Genomic DNA, 26,778 nt, shown 5'->3' with positions numbered 1-26,778 from the left:
AGGCCTTGTTGAGGTCTTTGAAATGAACGCATAGGCGCCATGATTTATCCTTCTTTGGTACCATCACCAGGTTTGCTAGCCAGTCCGGGTGTTTTATTTCTCTGATGAATCCGGCCTCGAGTAACTTGGCTAGCTCCTCTCCCATAGCTTGTCGTTTGGGTTAGGAAAAATGCCGCAGTGTTTGCTTGACCGGTTTATATCCCTTTAATATATTGAGGCTGTGTTCGGCCAACCTGCGTGGGATTCCTGGCATATCAGAAGGGTGCCAGGCGAATATGTCCCAGTTCTCACGCAGGAACTCTCGTAGCGCGGCGTCGACCGTTGGGTCGAGTTGGGCCCCGATGGATACTGTCTTCTTGGGATCCGTCGGGTGGACTTGAAATTTGACTATTTCATCTGCTGGTTTAAAGGAGGTGGATTTGGGTCATTTGTCCAGGATTACGTCATCCCTATCCACAGTAGAGCGCAGCGTGGTTAGATCTTCGGCCGCGAGTATTTCAGACAATGCCTCGAGGGCCAGGGATGCGGTTTTATTTTCGGCGCGGAGTGCTATGTCCGGATCGCTGCCAAGAGTGATGATACCTTTGGGCCCGGGCATCTTGAGCTTCATGTACCCGTAATGAGGTATAGCTTGGAAGCATGTAAATGCATCTCGCCCCAATAGGGCGTGATATCCGCTGTTGAAAGGAGCCACTTGGAAGGTTATCTCTTCGGACCGATAATTCTCCGGTGTGCCGAATACCATGCCGAGCGTGATTTTTCCCGCGCATCGCGCCTCCTGACTGGGAATGATTCCCCGGAAGGTCGTGCTACTTTGCTCGATGCGGCTCCTATCTATTTCAATTTTATTGAGCGTATCCTCGTAGATGAGGTTTAATCCGCTGCCGCCGTCCATGAGCACTTTGGTGAGATGAAACCCGTCCACAATTGGATGGAGGACCAAGGCGGTTGGTGCCCGGACTGTCCGGAATTTTGGTTCGTCATTGGAATTGAAAGTTACGGCCGTGTCGTTCCAAGGGTTTATTACTATGACTTGGCAGACTTCGGCGAGATCGCGGAAAGCCCTTTTACGCTGATTGTTTGAAGCAAAAGTCTCGAAGACTGTCAATACGCTAGGGTCGTCATCTTCCGGGGGGTGTTGCACTGGTGTATTTTTGGTGAGGATATCCTCGCTGCTCTTGGCCACTTGCCGGAGTATCCAACATGCTCTAAGGCTGTGGGTTGGTATGGTGTCCGGTGTTGTATGTATTTTGCATGGCCTATCGAGCCATCCCTCCAGAACGGTTCCGCGCCACGTGATGTGCTTAGATTTCTTAACTATTGGTTCTGGTGCGCCACAAGGGTGCACCCTTTTTGCCCGGACAAAGGGTTGAGTGGAAACTGGTGGTTCCCAGAGAGCTGCCTGAGTTTTCCAGGCGCTTTCCATTGTGCGGTACTTCTGTACGATGGTTGCCAAGTCAGCGAAGTTTAATACGCGACGGCGGTTGATGGCGTTGAGGAGTCCTACGTCCGTGCAATTATTGCAGAATGCTGAGATCGCGTCTTCGTCGCAGCAATCTTTAATCTTGTCTTTGCCAAGGAGGAATCTGTCCCAAAAGTGATGGACTGTTTCCTGAGACTGCTGCCGTATGTACGTGAGATCGCGTCTATCTGGGTGGGTGGGTGGCTTTAAATCCGAACCCTGACCCAATTTGGAATCCGGAGTTTGAAGAACTTCCGGCCTTAATAGCTCGAGCTCCGGGATATTAACTGATTTTTCAGGCCCGTCGTCCGATTCTAGGTTCGGAGGGCGGGCTGTGTCTTTCCGAAGGCAGGTGTCCGGCTTCGAGCTTGGAAATCCGAACATAGTTTGTCCTCAGTATAGAGGAAGAGTTGTCGCCTTGCTCCTCTACTACCGCTATCTGGTGGGTGATCGGCGAAGATTTAATTTCTCTCTGGTCGGGTTTAAGCCCAATCTGATCGTAGTCTGTAGCGACCCCCAGGGAGGCGATGCGATCTAGGAGGTCGTTCAAAGATGATAACTCAGCCGGATCCATCTGCTTAGAGTATTCGGAGCTAACACGGAGGTGGTTTTCGATGACCCGAGAAGTCATCATTGGCTTAACGGCCGTAGGGGTGGTCATGGTGAAGCCGCCCAGCCGGAGGGTTTGGCCTGAGGTCAGGGAACCACCAGAGGTGATACTGTCCTCGATAACAAGGCGAGCCATCAATCCTGTCTTCGACGTCACAGCGGCAATGCAAGCACCAATGTCGGTGTCAAAACCGGCGGATCTCGGGTAGGGTGTCCCAAACTGCGCGTCTAAGGTCGATGGTAACAGGAGACGGGGGACACGATGTTTACCCAGGTTCGGGCCCTCTCTATGGAGGTAATACCCTACTTCCTGCTTGATTGATCTTGATGAATATGAGTGTTACAAGAGTTGATCTACCTCGAGATCGTAATGGCTAAAACCCTAAAAGTCTAGCATGTATGCCTATGATTATCCTTGCCTCTATGGACTAAGCCCTCCAGTTTATATAGACACCAGAGGGGACTAGGGTTATACAAAATCGGTTACAGAGAAAGGAATCTTCATATCCGGGCGCCAAGCTTGCCTTCCACGCTAAGGAGAGTCCCATCTGGACACGGGTGAGAGTCTTCCATCTTGTATGTTCACAGCCCATCAGTCCGGCCCATGTTCAACAGGCCGGACGCCCGAGGACCCCTTAATCTAAGACTCCCTCAGTGTCCGACAACCAGTTTGCTCATCGTTTGTCGAGGACTCGCAGCCTATGTCCGAGATGGCACCTGATTTAGAGGTTTCCGCGTCTGATTCCCTCTATGTGCCAATAGTGCTCGTTGAGCCAACTACTGCTGCCGCTGCTGCCGCCGCACTCAAGCTAGCAGCAGCAAATGCAAAGAAGGATGGACTTCCCTGGGACCCCGAACATCAAGGTCCTTGATGGCCCTGACAAGCCTGCTGCGAAGCCCTTCGACAAGCCATTTGACCCCGTCCATGATAGGAAGAGGAAGAGAGGAGGCCTGATGGAGGAGGAGATCAATGTCTTTTGCAGCATGACTGAGGCGGTGAAGGAGGTGGCAACAGCCATCAGGGAGTGCAAGCCCCTCGACGTCCACCCTCACATGTATGGTGCTGTCATGACCCAGGGTAGCTTCAGCGACGAGGCTCTCATGGCGGCTCTCAGCCACCTGCTTGACAACAAGGCCCAGGGTGTTGGGTTCGTTGCCATGGCCGACGCTCGCAGGGTGTTGTGGCTCAGGAGCTGGCTGGGAAGCACTACTACTAGAGTAGTGCTTCCTGTGAGCATGGATGATCCCCGACGGCGATGGCGGTGGCGACGATGACGACGATGACGATGTACATTTTGTGTAGCTAGGGCTCAAAAACTATTTGATGGTCTGTATATTTTGGTGAGGTGGTATATACTAACCCCTCACGCTGATGGTGAACTTGCGGTGGTAGGACGACACCCTCTTTTGGATGTGGTGGTAGGTTAACACCAATGTAGTGCTAGGAAGAACTTGCTATGCCGTATGATCATGCATGCTTTACTTCTCTTCTGCTCCATTGTTGTTTGTGTGCTACTTTGCTTGCTACTTGTGTGCTCCATTGATTTGCTGCTTCAACTCTTGCTCTTGTGCATTGCTAGGGGTTTATAGTTCATGGGAAGAAGCCAGTGCACAAGTGGCATCATATAGCAACAACACCCATAGAGGGTTCAAGACTAGGCAGGAAACAGAACAAGCTTACTCCGAGTGGGTGTGAAAGCACGACAGCAGTGTTGACAGTCACAAGGTTGGAGGTGTCAAGGTGGATCGTCAGTTTGGGCTGAAGGTGAAGAACTTCATCATCTTCGCCCAGTTCATCGCCATTGCTGTGCTGTGGCGTTGGTGTGTTAGGTGTGGGTAAGCTCACCAACTAGGGTACAAGGTAAGCACAACATGTACGCCGTATGCAACCAAACGCCGTGTTCATGTGCCGCTCGGGCCAATGCAGGCAACCAAAAAAAGTGCACTTGCGTATTACCTAATGCAGGGACACTAGATGCAGGCAACCAATCAACTTGCAGATGGCGTATTAGGGCATGTTTTTGCTCAACCAGGCTGGGTTGAGAAGTGTATGCGATGCAGGAACTGTTCACAACAGCAACCAAACACGCCCATAGTGGTCTCCCTAGAGTATTTCGGCCTTGAGCAACCAGCTAGTGGTGAAAAATGAAAATGAAATAGCTACCGGCGAAAAGGAGCGGAATGTGCGGGAAAAATACTTATATTACTCATTCATCGGAGTATTAAAATCATCTCGAACAATGTTCAAAACCTCCGTAGGAGCCGAAGCAATCCAAGTCATGGTCCTACTCTGAAGTCTACCAAAGGAAGCTAAAAAATCACTAGCCTTGTTCTTTTTTTTTGAAAGATCCAGCAAATTGCTGGCTTCAATTAGATTTGGACTATGCTAATGTCCATACGTACCGACTATAAGCGATAGATCCGCGCGATTCATCTATGATCGCTTGGGCTGCTATTGGTGAGTGTTGATTTCTTTTTTAATACAAAAATAAACACATTCAGTCCAATATTTTCCCTAATAGCTGCATACATGCATATAGGACAAAATTGCTGATGTCATCGAAGATTTCATCAAATTTAAAACTTTTAAATGTTTTGTAGGTCAAACTGTCGCTTCGATTGAAAAACTGTTTTCACATAAAAAAATTCATCGCGACGATACCTTCGAAACTAGATCACATGTTGGTATAGTTCGACGACTTTCTTGTTCGGGTTAAAAGTTACCACACCTAGGCTACAATAAGTTATCACCTCTATGGTACGTCAGTTACCATCCTGTTTACATAGAAATCATCGGGGCATAAAAATGGCTCCTCCAACATTCTCTCCACATGCAAATGCATTAGAGAACATGAAAGCAGATGTCATTGTAGATTCTTGCTATTTCAAAACTGTAAAAAAATTATAGATCAAACTGTCGTTTCTGATTGAAAAAAAATTTCACATAAAAATTCCTCGCAACAAGAACTTCCAAACTAGATCTTATGTTGGCATGTTTTGGTCACTTTTTTGGTCAAAAAGTCACCGTAAAGTTATCAGTTCTGTCATACGTATATTAACATGTTATTTATGCAGAAGTGACCGGAGCTGTGTTTTCAACGACTTTTCCCCCGGGTCAAAGTGACTGTGGTATTTGTACCTAAGTTATCAGCTCGTGGTGCATATATTACCATGCTATTTTGCATAGAAGTAACCGGGGTATATTTCAACAAATTTTTATTTGGGTCTAAAGTTACCGGGGTGTTTGTACCTAAGTTATCAGGTCTGCGATGTGTGATTTACCATGCTATTCGCACAAAAACTATCGGGGGTGTGGGGTATATTTCACCAAGAGCCCTCCCCCACCACCATCGCCAAAGGTTACCAGGACTGGGGTACATAAGTTATCAGATCCGCGATGTGTGAGTTACCATGCTATTCACGCAAAAGTTACCGGGAGGATATTTCATCACCCCCCGCTCCCGGTCACCAAAGTTACCAAGACCGGGGGTACATAAGTTATCAGGTGTGCGACGTGTGAGTCACCGTGTTATTAACATAAAAGTTACCGTGGGCATATTTCATCACTCCCCTAGCCAAAAGTTATCAGGACCGTGTCACATCAATTATCAGGTTTGCAATGTGTGAGTTACCATGCTATTTATACAAAAGTTACCGGGGGATATCTCGTAACCCCCCCACGCGCCAAAGTTATCAATACTAGGGTACATAAGTTATCAGGTGTACGATGTGTGAGTTACCATGCTATTCCAATATGCTTACCAGGGGGATATTTCATCAACTCCCCCGCCCCCTCCCCCAATCGCCAAAGTTATCAGGATCGGGGTACATAAATTATCAGGTCTGTGATGTGTGAATTACCATGCTATAAACACACACAAAAATCGACGGTATATTTCATCACCCCCCTCCATCTCGCCAAAATTACCTCGGTGTCATCAACTTGAGATTGGTTGGTAAAAGTAATCTACTTAAGTGTGGAAAAGATCGGACATTGCATTAATTTTTGTGCAAACCTAGAAGAGGTGACATGTTAAATTGCCTATTTACTTTCATTTGTTCAAGAAAAGGGAATGTACGTGAGGTGGTTGGCTAGTAGAGTTACCTCATAAGAGGTACAAGGATCGAAACATGTTGTGCATATGACCATACCAATAGAGTAGATAAGTCATCGGACTAGAAAAGAACAAGAAAACAAATGCCAAAATGGTAAGAAAAAATAGTGTAAAAAAGGAAAAGAAAGAAAAAGGTTCATTTTTTACCTCGCGTTACATACATGTACAAAAGACTACTGACCTAATTGTAAACACAAGCTAAGTGTAGGCCATGTGGTTACCTACCTCATTTATCTACCAGGAGGTGTGGGATTGACTCCCGCTTCCTCCAAATTTTTACCGTGCTAGAAAAATGCGGGAAGTTGATCGAGAGGAAAAGGCAGAAAAACGGGAACTGTACGGATCTATTCTTAACGTCCAGTCGACTGTAATTTAGCTTTCTCGATTAGATTTAGCAGAAAGCAGCGGAAGAAACAAGATGAGGAGGATCCAAAGATCAAAGGAAAAAGGAAAAGGCAGTCCTATTAGCTGCAGAACAACAGTACACTTACAAGACGGAACGCCATCCGCCCATCGCAAGACAATGCAGCTCTGGCTCCGGCGGAGAACTACGTAGAACAAAGCAAGGTTGGCATCACAGGAGATCGCCGAACGGACCACATGTCGCTCGTCATCGTACACCACCGGAGCCCCGCACAGCAGCTTCGGCTTCACAACAACAAGCAGCCGAGGTAATCTCATAGACACGCCGGAGAAGAGCCGACTTCCATGACCAAAGCCACGCCTTCGACAATGCTCACCACCGTCATCGTTGCCACAGAAGTCAAACCTCCCTCATCGTCGGACACGACCAAGCAGCACAAACAACATCCTCCATCTATCATTGGTCCCCCTGGCCGGTAAGGAGCTCCTGAAACGATGCCCCAAGAGGCGCGACACACATCGCCTTCATCGTCCGATCCCATGGGATCAAGGGTTTCCCCCGAGCAGCCTTGCGTGGTGGAGCGAGCAGGAATGCCTCAGCGACGCCTTCAAGAAGGAAGCGGCGCCCGCAGGCATCGCCGTTGCCTGCCCCGGCCCAAAGGCTGGCAGGAAGGTCTTCACCCGATGTTGCACCGCCAACCACCAACCCGAGCCAGGCCACCACCGCAGACACACGCCCGACGACCGTCGGCCCCACGCGCCCAACGTCCGCCACAGCCACCAGATCTGGACGTCGGGGCCCAGGTCTCCATCACTGCCCCTGGTCCGCGCCGGATAACCGCCAGCCCCTTGCGCCCGATGGTCATCGCAGCCACCTCGCAGAACAGGACACCGTGGTTCGATTTGCCTCACACCGCCCTCTGGAGCCCAACGAGTGGACGGCCGGTGATGCGCATGAAGAGCCCATGCGCCACTGAAAAGCTTGCTCCCTCCCAACCCCTCTCCTCCGCCGCAGTGCTCACCATGACCCCGCCCCGCAATAGGCACTCTACAGATCCAGCTGCGGCTCACCCGGCGCAGCGCGCCCATGTCCCGCGCGACCAGCACAAGCCCAACCCACGTCCCGCGCGGCCACCACGCGCCCAGCCCACAGCTCAACGCATCATCACCAGCCTAGCCTCGCCGCCCGCCCAGCACCAGAGCAGAGGAGCTCCACCTTCGAAGCCCATCGCTGGATCCCGCGCCTTACGCCAGATCGCGCCCTGTGTGCCCACGCCTATGCGCACCTGCGCCTCCATGCGCCGCCTCGCTGGCCAGCTACGCCACCCCGAGCACGCGCAGCCACTCGAGATCTCGCCGAGACAACCAGCCCGCGCCAGCCACCTACGGACGGGAGGAGGAAAAGGGCCCCACCGGCGCCGAGCCACGCGGGCTTTGCCCGGTGACAGCTGCCGGCGGTGGCGAGGGGAGGAGAGGGCAGTGGGTGGGCTGCTGGCGGCGGCTAGGGTTTGCTCCCGAGCCGCCCGCGGGGGCGACGCGAGAGCCGAGAGTGTAGTAACTCGCTGGTCACTAGCCTTGTTCTGGGAACGCAAAATGTGAGTAATACAAGTATGTCTAAGACCCATGAGATATTGATATGTCTCCAACGTATCTACTTTTTCGGGAGGGCAGATCTGGAGTCCGTTTGGGGCTCCGGAGAGGGGGATCTTCGTTCTTCGTCATCACCAACCAATCTCCATCGCCAATTCCATGATGCTCCCCACCGGGAGTGAGTAATTCCTTCGTAGGCTCGCCGGTCGGTGAGGAGTTGGATGAGATTCATCATGTAATCGAGTTAGTTTTGTTAGGGCTCGATCCCTAGTATCCACTATGTTCTTAGATTGATGTTGCTATGACTTTGCTATGCTTAATGCTTGTCACTTTGGGCCCGGGTGCCATGAACTCAGATCTGAACCGTTTATGAGTTCATCTTTATATCCATGTTTTAGATCCGATCTTGCAAGTTATAGTCACCTACTACGTGTTATGATCCGGCAACCCCGGAGTGACAATAACCGGGCCCACTCCCGGTGATGACCGTAGTTTGAGGAGTTCATGTATTCACTATGTGTTAATGCTTTCTTCCGGTTCTCTATTAAAAGGAGGCCTTAATATCCCTTAGTTTCCAATATGGACACCGCTGCCACGGGAGGGTAGGACAAAAGATGTCATTCAAGTTCTTTTAATAAAGCACGTATGACTATTTACGGAATACATGCCTACATTATATCGATGAACTGGAGCTAGTGCCGTATCGCCGTAGGTTATAACTGTTACATGATGAATATCATCCAACAAGTCACCGATCCAATGCATACGAATTTATCTATATTGATCTTGCTGCGTTACTACTGCTATCATCACTGTTATACTTGCTACAAATTACTGCTATCACTGTTACTATTACCGTTGCTGCTGTCACTACTATCAAAACTATCAAAATACTTTGCTACTGACCACTTTGCTGCAGATAATTAATCTCCAGGTGTGGTTGAATTGACAACTCAGCTACTAATACCTTCAAATATTCTTTGGCTCCCCTTGTGTCGAATCTATAAATTTGGGTTGAATACTCTACCCTTGAAAACTATTGCGATCCCCTATACTTGTGTGTTATCAAGACCTTTTTCTGGTGCCGTTGCCGGGGAGCATAGCTATATTTGTTGAGTCACTTGGGATTATTATCATATTGTAACTATGAAGAATCTGAAGGATCCAAAGACTAAGATATTTCCCTCAAAGACGAGGGGAGGTAAGGAACTGCCATCCAGTTCTGCTTTAGATTCACCTTCTATTATGAGTAAACTTGCAACACCACCACATGCTATGAATTCTACTATGTCACCAGTTATTGATGATGCTACTTCTACTATGAATGATGCTTATGATGGTGCTAGTACCTTGCTTTATAATGATGATGTGCCACTTGGTGATTTTCTTGATGAACAAATTGCTAGAGTTATACAACATGATGTTGTTGAATCTGATGATGAGCTTGAAACTGAAACTCCCAAAATACCTGCTAGAACTAGCCTTCCTAGATATGAATTGCCTAAGGTACCAGAAGGTTATGTTATGAGTGAGGAGGCAACTAGAGATATTCTTGCTTGTAAGGATAGAGATGATCTAGAGAAATTATTATGCAAGTATAAAGAAAAATCTCTGAATGCTAGAATGAAATGTGATCCTAAGTTTGCTACTTCACCTATATGTATTGCTGATAAGGATTATGAATTCTCTGTCGACCCAGAGTTAATTACTTTTGTTGAATCTGATCCTTTCCATGGTTATGAAACTGAGGCTATTGTGGCACATCTTACTAAGTTGAATGATATAGCCACCCTTTTTACTCATGATGAGAAAACTCGCTACTACTTTATTCTCAAATTATTTCCTTTCTCATTAAAGGGTGATGCTAAAGCTTGGTACAATACTCTTACTCCTGGTTGTGTGCGTAGTCCCCAGGATATGATTTATTACTTCTCTGAAAAATATTTTCCTGCTCATAAGAAACAAGCTGCCTTACAGGAAATATTTAACTTTGTGCAAACTAAAGAAGAGAGTCTCCCACAAGTTTGGGGGGAGGCTTTGCCAGTTACTTAATGCCTTGCCTGATCATCTCCTTAAGAAAAATGAAATACTTGATATCTTCTATAATGGGCTAACCGATGCTTCTAGGGACTTCCTAGATAGTTGTGCTGGTTGTGTTTTCAGGGAACGAACTATTACCCACGATGAAGAATTATTGAATAACATATTGAAAAATTATGATGATTGGACTCTTCCTGAACCACCGGCTAAACCCACTCCAAAGAAGAGGGGTATATTATATCTCAGTCCTGAAGATATGCAAGAGGCAAAGAAATCTATGAAGGAAAAATGTATTAAAGCTGAGGATATTAAAATTTACCTACTATTGAAGAAATACATGGGCTTAATACACCACCACCGCCTAAGGTGGTAGAGGTAAATTCACTTATGAAGTTTAATAATAATGATAATCCTCACAATAAGCATCCTAGTCAATGCCTTTATGAGTTTGAAAACTACATTAGAAAACAAGATCACTTCAATGCAAATGTTATGAAACAATTGAAATACAATTCTGTTATAATTGCTTGCTTGAGTGACTTGTTATTTAGAATTTCAAATGATGTTAGAGGTGTTGGAAAACATGCTTCTATGGTACAAACCCAGCTTGAACAAGTTGCTAAATCACAAAGAGAATTACTTGATGAAATGAATCATAATATGCATGACTTTGCTATTAGAGTTGCAACTAGAGGAGGTAAAATGACTCAGGAACCACTTTATCCTGAGGGACTCCCAAAAATAATTGAACAAGATTCACAAAGAAATAACACTAGTGCACCTAGTCCTTCTAAAAAGAAAAAGAAAAAGAATAATGATAGGAGTTTGCACACTTCTAGTGAACCTGAAATAGAGAAACCTCCTGATAATGAAAATGAAACTTCTATCTCTGATGCTGAAACTCAATCTGGTAATGAACATCCACCTAGTGATAATGAAAAAGTTAATGCTGATGTTCATGAAGATGCTCAACCAAATGAAAAAGAACCAGAAAATTATGTTGAGATAGAACCACCTGTTGATCTTGATAACCCACAACCTAAAAATAAAAGGTATGATAAAAGAGATCGTGGCTAGAAAACACGGTAAAGAAAGAGAACCATGGGTTCAAAAACCTATGCCTTTTCCACCCAAGTCAACTAAAAATAATGATGATGAAGAATTTGAACGCTTTGCTGAAATACTGAGGCTAGTCTTTTTGCGTACTCGCTTGACTGATATCTTGAAAATGCCTCCTTATCCAAAGTATATGAAAGACATCATCACAAATAAGGGAAAAATACCAGAAGCTAAAATCTCCACTATGCTTGCTAATTACACTTTCAAAGATGGAGATCCGGGTATACCAACTATACCTTGCTCCATCAAAAAGAATTATGTGAAAACTGCTTTGTGTGATTTAGGAGCTGGTGTTAGTGTTATGCCTTTCTCTTTATGTAAAAGACTTGACTTGAATAAACTCACACCTACTGAAATATCTTTGCAAATGGCTGACAAGTCAACTGCCATACCTATCAGTATCTGTGAGGTTGTGCCCGTTGTTGTTGCTAATGTTACTATTTTGACTGACTTTGTTATACTTGAGATGCCCGAGGATGACAACATGTCGATTATCCTTGGCAGACCCTTCTTAAATACTGTAGGGGCTGTTATTGATTGCAATAAAAGCAAGATCACTTTTCATATTAATGGTAATGAGCATATGATGCACTTTCCGAAGAAACAATTCCAAGTGAATGGTATTAATGTTGTTGAAAAATCTCTGACAATCACAATTGGAAGTTTTCAAATACCTCTACCTATTGTCAAAAAGAAATATGAAATGCTTATTGTTGGGGAGATGCATATCCCCATTGAGATAACTTAGTGATTTACGAAAGCTCTTCGGTTTCATGCTAATCGAAAGTGGTTGTTAATAAGACCTGATAACCTTATTAATGAATCATTTTTGAACGGTATGAAGTTGATGAATTTAGTAAGCATCCCTACTTTTTGTTTTCTATTTTATTAGTTAAACAAAATAAATTGCCATGTTTTGTCTGTTTTCTGAATTTCGTGGAATAAAAAAATGTCCCAAAAATAAAAGTTCTCAGAATGCCTTGAAAATTTTATATGATTTTTTCCTGAATATTTAAGAATTTTTGGTGCAAATAATACCAGAGGGGGGTGCACCTGGTGGGCACAACCCACCAGGGCATGCCAGCACCCCCTGGCGCGCCGTGGGGGGTTGTGGTCCCCACGTGGGCCCCCTCACTTATCTCTTCATCCCACATTGTCACCTACCTCCAGAAAAAAAATCCCTCATACTCTATTTCCCGTGTTCTTGAGCTCAAACCCGCGGATTTCGATCTCTTTGCTCGAAGCTCCATTTCCGAATCTGTTTCGGGGATTTGTTGCTTGGTATGTGACTCCTTCATTTGTCCAATTAGTTTTTGTTTTAGTGGTTTGTACTTTGAATAAATAGCTACTCTTGGTGCTGCTGCAGATGTGCTTGCATGTTCAATTCTTAGTGTTCTAAGTAGTTTGAATGCTGGCTATGGGCTCTATGTATCCCTATGAGTAGTTGCTATTAGTTTTGTGAAGTTTGGTGGGTAAAATTTTGTGGACAAAAATTCAGATTTTTGTTCATAGGAAAAATTGTACGCGGACATGATGAACCTGTTTGGAAGTAGTTCTTTGAGGAGATGATCCTCGGGGGCATCCTCTAGTGACAGCTCTGCTTGCTGGTCTTATGTTGAACCAAGCGAAAGTTCCACGCGAGATGCTGCCACCAAAACTTGCTTATGGCCTTGCGATGAGTATATGATGCAAGTGGGCATCAAAGAGGAATTCGAGTAATATGTTCACAATGTCGGTCTCGGTACCTACCTCTCAGATAAGTGTGAACAACGCCATCTTCTCACTGAATCATTTGTCAAAAGTTTTAAATATTTTCCACGTGAGACTAGGGTGTCATTTATGCTTTATGATAATCCATTTACTATTCCACTAGAGAACTTTGCTTACCATTGCAAACTTCCCTTTTGGGGTTTGCTTGATGAGCCAGCAAAGGCTGAGTATGAGTCTTTCTTGACTAGCCTTTGTTACGGTGAAAATAGAGGAGTGAGGCAGGGGAGAATAAAGAGCATTCACTTTCCCGCAATTCAGTACCTTGCATTATTTAACGGGAAATGCATAGTAGGCAAGCAAGACTGTAGCATACTTTGTGCGCCAGACTTGAGCCTCATTCACACCGCTCTCACTGGTGAAAGGAATTATAACCTTGGAGCGATTGTTGCACGTAGAATTCAGCATAAAGCCAAAAGTGGCTGGTTCTATGGTGGAATTTATGCCACGCGTTTAGCATGAGGGCTGAGTGTTTCACCTTTGCCTTTTGATCCTATCCTACCCACTCGGTATTTAGATTTTGATGCTTTAAAAGAGCATAAGTTTCTCACGGGAAGGGCTGATAACTTCACTTATAATCTGATGTTTAACCAATCACATGTTGTGGACACATATTTGCTTGCGCCTGCTCTTTTTGATTATAACATCAAGGAAAGGTATTTTGTTCTTGAGAGCGAGGCCCGAGCTCACAACGCAGCAGTGTTGGCTGCACGACATGCTGAAGCCTCCGCACCGAGAGCCTTCGTGAGCTACCACGCCGACTACTACCCTCCAGGCTACTGATCGACTACCAAGCTAGGCCAAAAGCCTAAGCTTGGGGGAGTACGTGTTTCTCACCGACATTATATTCATGTTCACATATCATTCTATTTGTCGGTGTTCACACTTTTTCATTCTATCATCCATGCTTAGATTTATTTTCTTGCTTTCTTCTTGTGTGTTTGAAAAACTTTAGAAAAACCAAAAAAATTAGTTGTAGTAATTTACTTTCTATGCATGCTTAGTAGTAGCACTAAAAAGAAAATCCAAAAAGATTTCCTTGTTCTTCTTTTGCTTGTTGGGAGCTTTCCCGTGTAAATAGTTTTTCTCGTTTTTGTTTTTGCTTTTTATTTGCTTGTTGAAGAAAACCAAAAACTTCAAAAATATTTCAGTGTGTTTCTCTGAATTTCTTTTGTTTTTTATTCGAGTCTTACCGAGGAGAAGACCACGATGAAAATGTTGAGTGGCTCTCATATGAATAACTGTTGAACTAATAAAGATCCCATTTTACCTTGTCTTCTCCTGTTGAATAAAATGTTTTGCAGATTCCAGCTTCGTCCATGGCACTCTTGCACTATTATTATTTTCATATCATTCGGTCGTGCAAGTGAAATGTAATAATGACGATATTCGATGAGCTGGCCATGGCAAAGTGAAACTAGTATGAACTCGACTTGTTCTTGTTGTGTAAATATGTTTAACCTAGTGCCCATGCTTCAGCCCATTATGATTAAACATGTTTGCAATGACAATTAGAGATTATAGTTTCTCATGCCATGCATAAGTAGCTGGGAGTTGATAATGATTTATCTTGAATATCAACATAGCGTTAAAATGATCGTGATGTAGTATGATGATATGGTATCCTCCTCTGAATGTTCGAGTGGCTTGACTTGGTACATGTTCATGCATGTAGTTGAATCAAAACCAACATAGCCTGTATAATATTTATGTTCATGGTGTTCATATCCTACTCATGCTAGTGTCCAATGTTACTTATGCATAATGCCTGGTTATGATCATTGTTGCTCTCTAGCTGGCCGCTTCCCAATCTTAATTGCTAGCCTTCGCCTGTACTAAGTGCGAATTCTGCTTGTACATCAAAAACCTTGAACCCAAAGTTATTCCAGATGAGTCCACCATACCTACCTATATACGGTATTACCCTGCCCTCCTAAGTAAATTTGCATGTGCCACCTCTGAAAACTTCTAAAAATTATCCTTTTGTGTGCCTGGATCGTTCGTGGAACGACAGGAGGTGGTTGATATCTTCCGTGCTAAGCATGTTATCCTCAGGTTGAGTGTTTATTGACCCGCCATCGCACGAGGAAATGGGCGGTATTAGGGATGCCCAGTCCCAAACTGCAAACATGAAAAAGAGTTCATCTCTTGAATAATCAAACAAAAATTCCCAATGGAGTCAAAACCTTTACTTCCCGCTTGGGAACCGCCACTAGCGTGCTTAGCATGGAAGATGTTGATAACTGATGGTCGTGAAGTGAATGAGAAGGGGGCATGTCTCAAAATATCATTTATCTTTGTTTTAAAAATTGAGCTCTGGCACCTCTAAAAATCACTGCTTTCCTCCGCGAAGGGACTTTATATTTACTTTTATGTTGTGTCACCACCTTCTATAAACAAGCGCCAGAAACTGAGTAGAGCACAACTGTCATGATTTATGCATTGTGTATGGCTAATGTTGGGTGCATCATGACTGGATCTTTGCTACCATGAATTACAATGTTTAGTCGCTGCTTGAACTTTGGAGGTGCTCTACATTTATGTTTTGCGGTCTCAGAAAGGGCTAGCGAGATACCACTATTGTCATATTATATCATGGTTGTTTTGACAACGTGTTGCTGTTTGAGATATCTTATTATCGCTCGCTAGCTGATTATGTCATTGATATGAATCATTACAATCTTTAAATGTTATTGTTGACATGATTAGTTATAATGCTGGCTGAAAACCTGGGTGCTGTTTAAGCTTATTTATGCAAACAAGAGCAAAAGAGTTTGTAAAAGTTTTTCTTTCTCACTTTCAGTTTATCAACTGAATTGCTTGAGGACAAGGAAATGTTTAAGTTTGGGGGAGTTGATATGTCTCCAACGTATGTACTTTTTCTCATGTTTTTCCTCTTGTTTTGGACTCTAATTTGCATGATTCTAATGAAACTAACCCCGGACTGACGCTGTTTCCAGTAGAACTACCATGGTGTTGTTTTTGTGCAGAAATAAAAGTTCTCAGAATGAAGTGAAACTTTGCAAGGATTTTTTATGGAATAAATGAAGATTTTTGGAGTCAACAACCACCAGAGAGGGGCCCCTGGCTGGGCACAACCCACCAGGGCGCGCCCCCTCTCCTGGCGCGCCCAGGTGGGTTGTACCCACCTGGTGGCCCCGCTGACGACCCCCCTGATACTATAAATTCACATTATTCCAGAAAAAATCAGGGAAAAAGAATTATCGCGTTTCATGAGACAGAGCCGCCGCCAAGCCCTGTTCTTCCTCGGGAGGGCAGATCTGGAGTCCGTTTGGGGCTCCGGAGAGGGGGATCTTCGTTCTTCGTCATCACCAACCAATCTCCATCGCCAATTCTATGATGCTCCCCGCTGGGAGTGAGTAATTCCTTCGTAGGCTTGCTGGTCGGTGAGGAGTTGGATGAGATTCATCATGTAATCAAGTTAGTTTTGTTAGGGCATGATCCCTAGTATCCACTATGTTCTTATATTGATGTTGCTATGACTTTGCTATGCTTAATGCTTGTCACTTTGGGCCCGGGTGCCATGAACTCAGATCTGAACCGTTTATGAATTCATCTTTATATCCATGTTTTAGATCCGATCTTGCAAGTTATAGTCACCTACTACGTGTTATGATCCGGTAACCCGGAGTGAAAATAACCGGGCCCACTCCCGGTGATGACCGTAGTTTGAGGAGTTCATGTATTCACTATGTGTTAATGCTTTGTTCCGGTTCTCTATTAAAAGGAGGCCTTAATATCCCTTAGTTTCCAATATGGACCCTGCTGCCACGGGAGGGTAGGACAAAAGATGTCATGCAAGTTCTTTTAATAAATCATGTATGACTATTTACAGAATACATGCCTACATTATATCGATGAACTGGAGCTAGTGCCGTATCGCCCTAGGTTATAACTGTTACATGATGAATATCATCCAACAAGTCACCGATCCAATGCCTACAAATTTATCTATATTGATCTTGCTGCGTTACTACTGCTATCATCACTGTTATACTTGCTACAAATTACTGCTATCACTGTTACTATTACCGTCGCTGCTGTCACTACTATCAAAACTATCAAAATAGTTTGCTACTGATCACTTTGTTGCGGATAATTAATCTCCAGGTGTGGTTGAATTGACAACTCATCTGCTAATACCTTCAAATATTCTTTGGCTCCCCTTGTGTCGAATCTATAAATTTGGGTTGAATACTCTATCCTTGAAAACTGTTGCGATCCCCTATGCTTATGGGTTGTCAGATATTTGATCTCATTGACAAGAGAAGCATAGACCGATCGGTTTGTTTCACTTCCATTGATGATGGAGATCACTTCGAGTGAATCCATCTCCACAAAGATAGGAGAATCCGTATGCTGGATAGATGCAGACAAGTCCTCCATAACAGCACAAAGCTCCGCTTCCAATGCATCTCTGCAAGAGTATAAAGCCCTGCATGCAGAAAATATGATATCGCCGGCAGAGTTCCTCAGTATCATGCCCGCTCCGGCCGCTTCAGACGCGGCAAAAGAGCCATCAGTATTAAGCTTCACCCAACCTTGTATTTGTTTGGTACATCTCACTTCTACAGCTGAAGCTCGTGTAGATGTAGGAGCTGGAATAAACTCAATGACAGACTTCCCTTTAACAGGATCAATATGAGTATTCAACTTAATGGTAACAAGAGACTGCAAGTAACTCTGAAGAAATCTGATGGAGGATTCCATTGGTGGTGCTGGTTTAAAATGGAAAAGTTTATTACGCACGAACCATATCCTCCAAAAGATCATTACCATCATACATCGTTCGATCTCGGTTAATGGAGCAAGGACTTCGAGCAGCCACTCTTTCCCGACAGGTCTGAGTGACTCAATGTTCGGCAAACACCATTTACTGGCCATGGCAATATACAAATCACGCCCTAGTTGGCATCGGGTGAATGGGTGGTAATTATCCTCCTCTTCAACACAACACACTTGCAAATGCTAGTTACTTCTAGACCAATCCGATGCTTATTTTTCCATGTTGGGAGAGCATCTGTGGCCACTCGCCAACCGAAGTTCTTAATAGTAGGCGTTGCATCATAGTTCCAAATGAACCTCCAGGAAGATCTGCTCCCTGTTGGCGCCGGGCTCGAAGCTACTGAGCTATCCCGATTCAGCTCATCAAAGGCCAATTGATAAGCACTCTTAATAGAAAAAATGCCCAACTTCCCAGGACCCCATGCTATAACATCTTCCCCCAATCTTGGCGAAGCCCGGATTTTCAAAATCTCGTCCACATCTGCTGGAACAAAATATTGTGAGAGCAGGTTCACATTCCATGAACCATTCGGATTCAACAAATCAGACACAAAATGAATACGACATCTTCCTTGCTGAGAAGTAGGTTTATATGAGAATGGTCTGGGAATCCAATTATCACGCCACACCCTTACACTTTTTCCATTGCCAATCCTCCAGACTAATCATTTCTTGAGCAGTTCTAGGCCATAGCTGATAGCTTGCCATGAGGATGATGTGTTGCCCGTGAAAACAGTGTCTTCTAGCTTGCCCACAGGGTAGTATCTCACCTTCAACACCTGAGCACATAGACTATCAGGTCTAGTAATTAGTCTCCAAGCTTGTCTGCAAGCAGGGCTTGATTAAATAACTGGTAGTCCCTAAACCATGCACCACCTCTATCTTTAGGTTGCATAAGATGATTCCCCCCCTCCAGTGCACCTTTATTTTCCCCTTCGAGGATCCCCAATAAAAATTCCTCACCATCCTCGTGAGATCGTCACAAACAGAGAAATGGAGTTTGAAAACTCCCATAATATAAGTTGGTAGCGCTTGGGCCACCGACTTAATTAGGACCTCTCTGCCAGGCTGGGCCAAGAATCCATCATCCCACTGGATTAGCCACTTAGTGAGACGTGCGTGGAGATCTGGAATTTCCCTTTCGACATTCACCCTTCCGGAGTAGGAAGTCCCAAATACTTCTCCTCAAAGACCAAACTGGTTACACTTAAGGAATCACGAACTTGTTCCTGTACTGCCGGTGGACAAGAGTCTCCAAAAAACAAGGAGCATTTATTATAGTTCAGAGCTTGCCCTGTGGCTAACCCATATAAGTCTAGAGCTGCCCACACATTTTCTGCCTGTGCTCTTGAGGCCTCAAAAAATAGCATGGTATCGTCTGCAAACAATAAATGAGAAATACTGGGTGCTTTCCTGCAAACTCTAACAGGTGTTATCTCACCAGAAGCCACCGCTACTAAAAGGAACAAAAAGGGTGACAGTTGGTCGCCCTGCCGAAGCCCTCGTGATGGTGCAAATGAATCCAATAGAGTTCCATTTAATTTGACAGTGTACCTCACCGATGTGACACAAGACATTATCTAGTCAACCCATCGCTAAGAGAATCCCAACTTTTGCATCACCTGCTCCAAGAAAACCCAATCCACCCTATCATAAGCTTTTGATAAATCGAGCTTATATGCATAGAAACTTTTTGTAGGGTCCTTTTCTTGCTTAATGTAGTGGATACACTCAAAGGCCACCAGTGTGTTATCCATGATCATCCTGCCAGGTATGAACGCACTCTGCTCCGCTGATATAATACTGTCTAACAATGGTCTCAATTGGTTCACCAAGCACTTACTGATGACCTTATACACCACATTACATAGACTAATAGGCCTGTAATCAGAGATCTTAGCTGGGTTTGAAATCTTAGAATAAGGACAACATAGGTTGAATTAACCCCATCCGGCATGACACCCGTGCTGAAGAAATCCTTTACTGCTGCTACCACTCCTTCCTTTAGAGTACTCCAATTCGCTGAAAGAACCAGGCTGGAAACCCATCCGGACCTAGCGCCTTCAACGACCCAATTTGGAACATGGCATCCGATATTTCCTTGTCAGTGAATGGAGCACATAATTTATGTGACACCCAAGTTTTTATTTGGATTTTTCAAAAGATTTTATTTGACTTGAGGGGAGTGATTTAAATTTTTCTTCAAGAGAACTCTCACTCTCAAATATTTTTCCTTATGGCAAAAGCTGTATTTGGATTCAACCAAGATCTGTCTTTGGTCTTGGAGGTTCTTGCTTTTCACTTGGACTCAAGACAAAATGTTTTTCACTTGGGAAAATAACTTTTGAAAATCTTTTTGAATTTGCACTATGGCTTTTGGAAAATCATTTGCCACTTTCAACAATTCCTTCTTGCCATGGCATTAGTGCAAATCCTCTCTCCTAACCACTTCCTCACCTTTGGATCATGATTTTGCATCAAATCCAGCAAGTTGAACCTCCCCATGTGATTATTTCCATTCAAATTCTATTCAAACAAAATTCTGCCTTCTCTTCTAGCACTTGGAGATTTACAAAGGAACTCCATTTTCTGTTTTGATTTTTGCCACCAAACCTTTTTCCCCTCCTAGTCCTTTGAACCCTCAACCTAGATCCATGAAGATCCACTGGTCTTCAGTTCAAAATTTTCAAACTACCCCTGCTGCAAGTTTGGACCAGATTTGTCAAATTTGGTGAAATTCATTCAAAACCTTCTCCAAAAATTCCAAGTAAAATCAGGCAGCCTCTGGGTGCATTGAGTGGTCATCTCACCAAGTTACAGCTCCAGAAAAATTTATCTCATAGCCAAAACCTTCTGTCGAACACCTGCAATGCACTGTCTATGTCAAGTTCAGTAAATTCAGAGATTCAGTCAGTGGCTTGCTGTCGTTTTCTTCAGAGAAGGACATCGATCTCGCCAGTACCACCGCGTCGCCTTGCTCCTCGTCCCCGCCCTCTTGTTCCTGCACCGCACGAACGCCTGGCGCCTTGCGGGCGTCGGCGACGAGCAGCAGAAGGTGCGCCGCCTCGTGACCGACGCCGGCGGCGGCTTTGCGGACGCCAGCGGGAGACACGGCGCCGACGACGCCACCCAGCGCCACCCAAACCACCGGAGCCCGCCGCGTGGCCTTCCACTCCCCCGAATGCGCTGCCGCTCTCGTCGTGAACCGCAGGGCGCGGAGCGTGCTCTCTGCCGCCGTTGAGCCCGTGCGGTCACCTCACCGTGGACCGACGCCATTACGCCAAGACCATCTCCGTTTAGCTGTGAAACGACTCCAGTAACCTCCACTGATGCTGCCTGGCCGCTCAAACCACCTGCCAATCCACTGCTCCGCCGTAATCGCTCGCCGGAGATTCTTCGTTCACGGCCACCCCGTCGATCTGCCTATAAATAGAGGCCCCGAGCTTCAACTCGAGCACCCACTATCCCTGCACTCCCCCTAGAGCAAGCCTAGCCACTGGAAGAGCCCCGAGGAGGTCTCCTTCCTCGACTCCGGCCGCCGCGACCCGCCACGGGATCCAGCCCGATTCGCCCCCGTGTGCGCTCCTCCGCCTCCATTCTCTTGCCAGTAGCTTCGCCTTGCATCCCTCGTTCTGACCCGCGCCTCAATTCGTAGTTTGCAGCCCTCCACCGGAGTTCCCCATCCTCACCCGAGCCGCCGTCCGCCGGAGATAGTGTCGCCGTCGACGTGGTGCTCCCCGTTGGAAGAGTCCACCACCCACCGACGCGGAAGAAGACGCTGAAGCTCTTGGTACCCTCCGTTTCTCCTAACTCGCCGTGGTTCGACGCCGGCGTCCACCGCAGTCTTCGGGCACCGGCGAGCTTTTTAAACCTGACAGGTGGACCCCGCCTGTTAGCCTCTATTCTATTCTCTTTCGAACCGTTTTCTGTTGGCGCCTTCAGGCAAATACGTTTTCTCCTTTGCGCTTGCGCATTCCCAACCGAAGCGTTTTCTGTTTTCTCAGTTAAAACCCTGGAACTTTTCTGTTTCATTACAGATAAGTCCCTGGACAGAAACCTTTATAACTTTTTAATAAAAAGGTATTTTTGAGTGATTCTTTTTCTGACAATCTTCAAATTTTCTCTAGTTTTTTATGGGATTTATTTGAAAAATATTTGGAAAAGTCTCTGTGCATGTGTTGGTTTTCACGTTAGTGCCCGTTTCGTGATTGCCGTAGGTTCCGGAAGAGGTGAAGGAGCCGCGAACTTCGCCGAGCTAGACTCCGACTTCTCCGAACCAGGCAAGCATGTTTTGAACATTTGATATGACAGGTGTTTTACATGTTCACGTGAGAGTTTGTGCGTGGCATATGAGTGTCGGTGAATACCTCGTTGCTTGTAAGGCAACGACCCGGTTGTTCCAGAGTCGCGATGATCTCTGATGAGAGATGGCCTAATCATGTGGTGACATGAAGGGCAGCAAGGTGGTACTGTTGTAGCATACCAGCCTTGCGTCATCCGACTTTCCCCGACGTTAACGTGGTTGGAGCCACGTTATCGTTCCTTTCCCGCATGTTCCAAAGTCGCGATGATCTCTGATGAGAGATGGCCTAATCATGTGGTGACATGAAGGGCAGCAAGGTGGTACTGTTGTAGCATACCAGCCTTGCGTCATCCGACTCCCTCCGACGTTAACGTGGTTGGAGCCATGTTACCGTTCTCTCCCCTTTTCGTGCTACCACATGTCTCATTGCCAGGATGCGGTTTAGTAAGTTGGTACCCTCTTTCCGTGTACACACCAAACAGAGAGGCCGGGAGGATGGTACCTTGGCCCAGGATTAAAGCCAGTCATCCGGTCAGGGGGCATGGGTGTTTCCGGTTGGGACCGAGAGGGGGGCACCCCCTTAGAGCGCGCGTATAGAAATTTGATCCCATGCTACGCGAGGTTGTAGCCTCCCCGTCTCAAGGTTTTTCTTGAATGTTGCCGAGGGTGATCCCTGGCTTCGGATGGTTGAATTGGGTGTGTACTGGTTTGACGTGTTTCTTCCAAAACACCGTAGACGGAACTAGTCCCCGTGACTACTGAAATCCGTTGGCTGTGGTTAAGTACAAACTCTGCAGAGTCAATTCTTTCCAAATCATCTCATCCATGATCAAGTAGTGTAAACATTATATCCATATCTATCCGTGTGAAAAATTTGTCCCCGGTGAACAAGCTCAAGTGGTAAATTCATTTTATTGTTATTCCTGTGGATGGACTAACTTTATATTTGTCTCATGCTTGTGATAATTTATGTTCCCGAACTATTGTATTATTGAGCTACAATATAAGCCCTTTATGAGACGTCGCGCAGACGTCCGACTGTGGCGTATACTCGTTTCTCACTTTAAATATAAGCCCTTTATGTGATGTCGCTCAGACGTCCGACTGCGGCAGGCACTGTCTTTATTTTCTGTTATAAGCCCTTTATGTGGTGTCGCCCCGACGCCCGACTGTGGCATTATTATTCTGCATTTTCCTCTCGAGGAGTCTTTCAGACACTCGTTTGGCACCCGCATTATTATTCTACATTTTCCTCTCGAGGAGTCTTTCAGACACTCGTTTGGCACCTGTATTATTATTCCGCATTTTCCGCTCGAGGAGTCTTTCAGACACTCGTTTGGCACCAGTATTACTATTCTGCAGTTTCCGCTCGAGGCGTCATTCAGACCGTCGCTTGGCACCCAGTATTTATTATCTCTATGTCTGATCGCACTGGTTAACTTGTTCATATGCTTCATGTTGCATTCGTTATATCTTATGTCCGAACTGTCTTGCGAGTACTTTCATAGTACTCACCTGGCTTGTTGATTTGGCCAGATGTTGATGAAGGCGATCTCTTGGATGAAGAGTTTGATAGCGCGTCCGATGCCAAGAGGAGTCCCAGTCAGTCCTGCGCGATCCCGGATTTTGGTCACTTGTTTTGTATACGCTTCCGCCACCCGCAATAAGTCTTCTCGAGCCTCACTCCGACGCTCGAAGAGTTGTAGTCTTCTGGAATCATATCACTCGCTTCGCGATGATATTTCCACCACCATTATTATCGTGAGTTAGTAGTTTGCCACCCTATCCGCCGTCTTGTCTTAGCGGCGTGCATGTAATAAATTGTTGGGCAGTCTCTGCTCAACCTTGTATTATATTTAGTACTCCTGGTACTTTTCTTCTGTGACCAAGATATTGTCTACCAGTGAGAAGGAATTCTTCCTCGCTAGTCCGTAAAAGGGATTGGTCTCTCAATAATTATTTTATTGAAAAACCGGTCGTGACAATTTAACATTATCATCCGCTGTTTCTACTAATTGCAGGAGTTCAAGTACTGGTGATGCATCAAGCGAACTATCTACAGAGAAAATTTCATGAAAATAGTCGTTGGTAAGTTCCCCATAGTGGCAAAATCTGAATGCACAACAGCAATGCTCTCTGTTAATGCTCGGATTTTGTTTTTCCTAGCTCTCCAAACTGCCTTGCTCTGGAAGAATTTTGTATTCCTGTCACCTTGTTTAAGCCACAAAATTCCTGATCTTTGGAGCCATAGCATTTCTTCTTGGTATAGTAGTTCGTTCATTCTATCCGTGACTCTCCTATTATCTTGCATATCCGCATTCATGTGCATCAGCTCCTCTAGCTGTGTGCGTGACTAGCAATTTCCCTAGTCACATTACCAATTTTTTTACTCCATAATCTCAAGGAAATCATGGTCTTAGATAGTGCTTCTCTTAACTGCGCCAAGTTTTGTATTGTTCCGACAGCATCCCATGCTTGTTTGATCACCTCAGAAAGAGCCGAGTCTCTCTCCCAAAACACTTCATAACGCCTGTTTCTGACTACCGTAGGTCTAGTGTCTGGTTCTCTTTTCAATCCCAGCATTACATGATCCGAGCAAGGAAACAGTATGTGTTCAACAGCTGCAAACGTAAACAAATTCCTCCAAGTTCTCGAAGCTACAACCCTGTCCAACCTTACATGAACATTACTAGTGATGTTGCGCTTATTGTCGTACATGAAAGGGACACCCTTAAACCCGCGATCTACAAGTCCACAAATCTCAAGTGTGTCTCAGAACTCGACCATTTGAGCTTCTACTCTAGTTGTAGCTGAAAAATGTTTGTCGGCGTCCTGGGAACGGGGGTCCCCAGACTTGCCTGCCTGCGGCCCACGGTGTGGTTCCACCAGCGGCCTTGTACGACCCATCTTCACCAGCAAACACCAAAGACCCTCGCGAGGGGCCAAGCCTCGCGAGGTGGACGAGCAAGACCTCCTCGAGGGCAGCCTCACCAGGCTGGCTCGCGAGGGGCGGAGAGATCAAGGCAAGGAGCACCTCGCGAGGTTCCTATGATGTAAGCCATGACGGCCGGGGCCAGGCGGGCGCTGTCCTCATTTCCTCTTTGGTGCTAAAGATGCAAGCACAGGCGAGGAGTCCCAAGGCATCAGGCAAAGGTTTCCATATCGGTGCAACAAGACCAAGACCAGCAGGACGACAGGACGGAGGTCACTGTGGCGTCCAAGACGGCGTCACCACCAGAGCCTTTGGCAGGCGAAGACCACCTTTAGTCAGGATAACTTGTACTAGTTGTCTCCCTTCGAATTTGGCAGTTGTGGCATCCCTTCCCGCCTAACATTTGGGAAGAGGACCAGGGCCTCTATAAATAGGACCAGCCACCACCATAGGAGGCAACTGACCGGAAATTCATCTAGGGACGGATCATTTAGATCACCCTCAACCACACAAACCCACCAAGCACAAGAACACCTCACCTCAGGAGGCTGTTCTTCCCATTGTACTAGTTCATCCTCAGCCCAAGAGGCAATCCACCGCACCACACTAGAGTAGGGTATTACACCACATCGGTGGCTCGAACTAGTATAAACTACTGCGTCTCTTGTTCTTTGGGGTCGTCGAGCTAGGCCTTGCAATTGTTGCGAGAGCGAGCTAGGGAAAGAGAGATCTTCGTGCGCACCCCAGTGTTCGAACCTCAAGGGTTTGCCGGAACCCGAAATCCGACATTTGGCGCACCAGGTAGGGGTGCGCTGAAGCCTTCCTCCTGCCGATCCGCGTTCCATCGCTCCACCGCATCCATGGCGGACGCACGTCGATCCCATGCAGAGCGCTGGGCCGCCCTCGCCGCCCCTGTCGCTCAGACAGCTCCTGTCGGCGGGCCTCCCCGTTGTTCCCCGTCGCCCGCCACCAACGCCGCCACCGGCCCGGCGGGAAACGAGCAGCAAGTGTCCTCGCTGCACCCCTCGGTGCGGCGGGACGGCCGCACCGCCACCCCGTCGCTGACTCCGGCCGGCTCGTCGTCCCACGCATGTCGCGCACCTACAGACGCGCAGGCCGCAATGCTCATGGCATGCGAGCTCCTGCGCTACCGCCCAGTCGACGACCTCTATGAGGACTAGCTGGACTGCATCGCCGAGCTCGTCAGCGCCGCAGGGGGCTCCCCCGCACCATCCCTCTCACTGCCTCGCCCTCCGCCAGCTGTGGGCGACGTTGCTCACGGAGCACCTCCACCACCTCCGCACCAAGACGGCGTTCTGGCACCAAGGGGCGTGACCCCCCGGCGTGACCCACCACGTCGGGCACCCGCGCGAGAAGAACGAAGCTGCCAAGAAGTTCCCCGGCCACAAGAGAACGCTCCTGCACTCCCGGCGCCACCACGACAAGACCGTGCGCCGCCTGCAGTGGCGGTGCGCGGACACCAAGGGAAGGCCCCACCTCTGCAAAGGGCCCTGGTGGCCACGGCAGGCTGCCGCGCCTTCACTCCTGAGCTGCGTAGCGTCGTCTGGCCGGGCAAGTTCAAGCCGGACCCGCCTCCTCGCTACGACGGCACCCCCGACCCTGCGGAGTTCTTGCAGCTCTACGAGCTGAGCATCGAGGCGGCCAACGGCGA

The 26,778-nt window shown here is 46.5% G+C and overlaps 1 protein-coding gene across 1 annotated transcript in view; it reads left to right on the top strand.

Annotated features, from left to right (window-relative positions):
• The first annotated feature begins 2,905 nt into the window (after positions 1-2,905).
• The window catches only part of LOC141042746 (uncharacterized), a 79,073-nt gene continuing 55,200 nt past the window's right edge, over positions 2,906-26,778 (top strand). The window contains exon 1 of the mRNA XM_073511629.1: positions 2,906-3,301. Coding sequence (XP_073367730.1) covers positions 2,906-3,301 — 396 coding nt within the window. The remainder of the gene's footprint in view (positions 3,302-26,778) is intronic.

The sequence above is a fragment of the Aegilops tauschii genome, chromosome 3 (assembly GCF_002575655.3).
Source record: "Aegilops tauschii subsp. strangulata cultivar AL8/78 chromosome 3, Aet v6.0, whole genome shotgun sequence".
In the NCBI taxonomy this organism is placed as follows: Eukaryota; Viridiplantae; Streptophyta; class Magnoliopsida; order Poales; family Poaceae; genus Aegilops; species Aegilops tauschii.
Note: the sequence above shows the minus strand (reverse complement) of the source record. Positions and strands in the feature narration are given on the sequence as shown.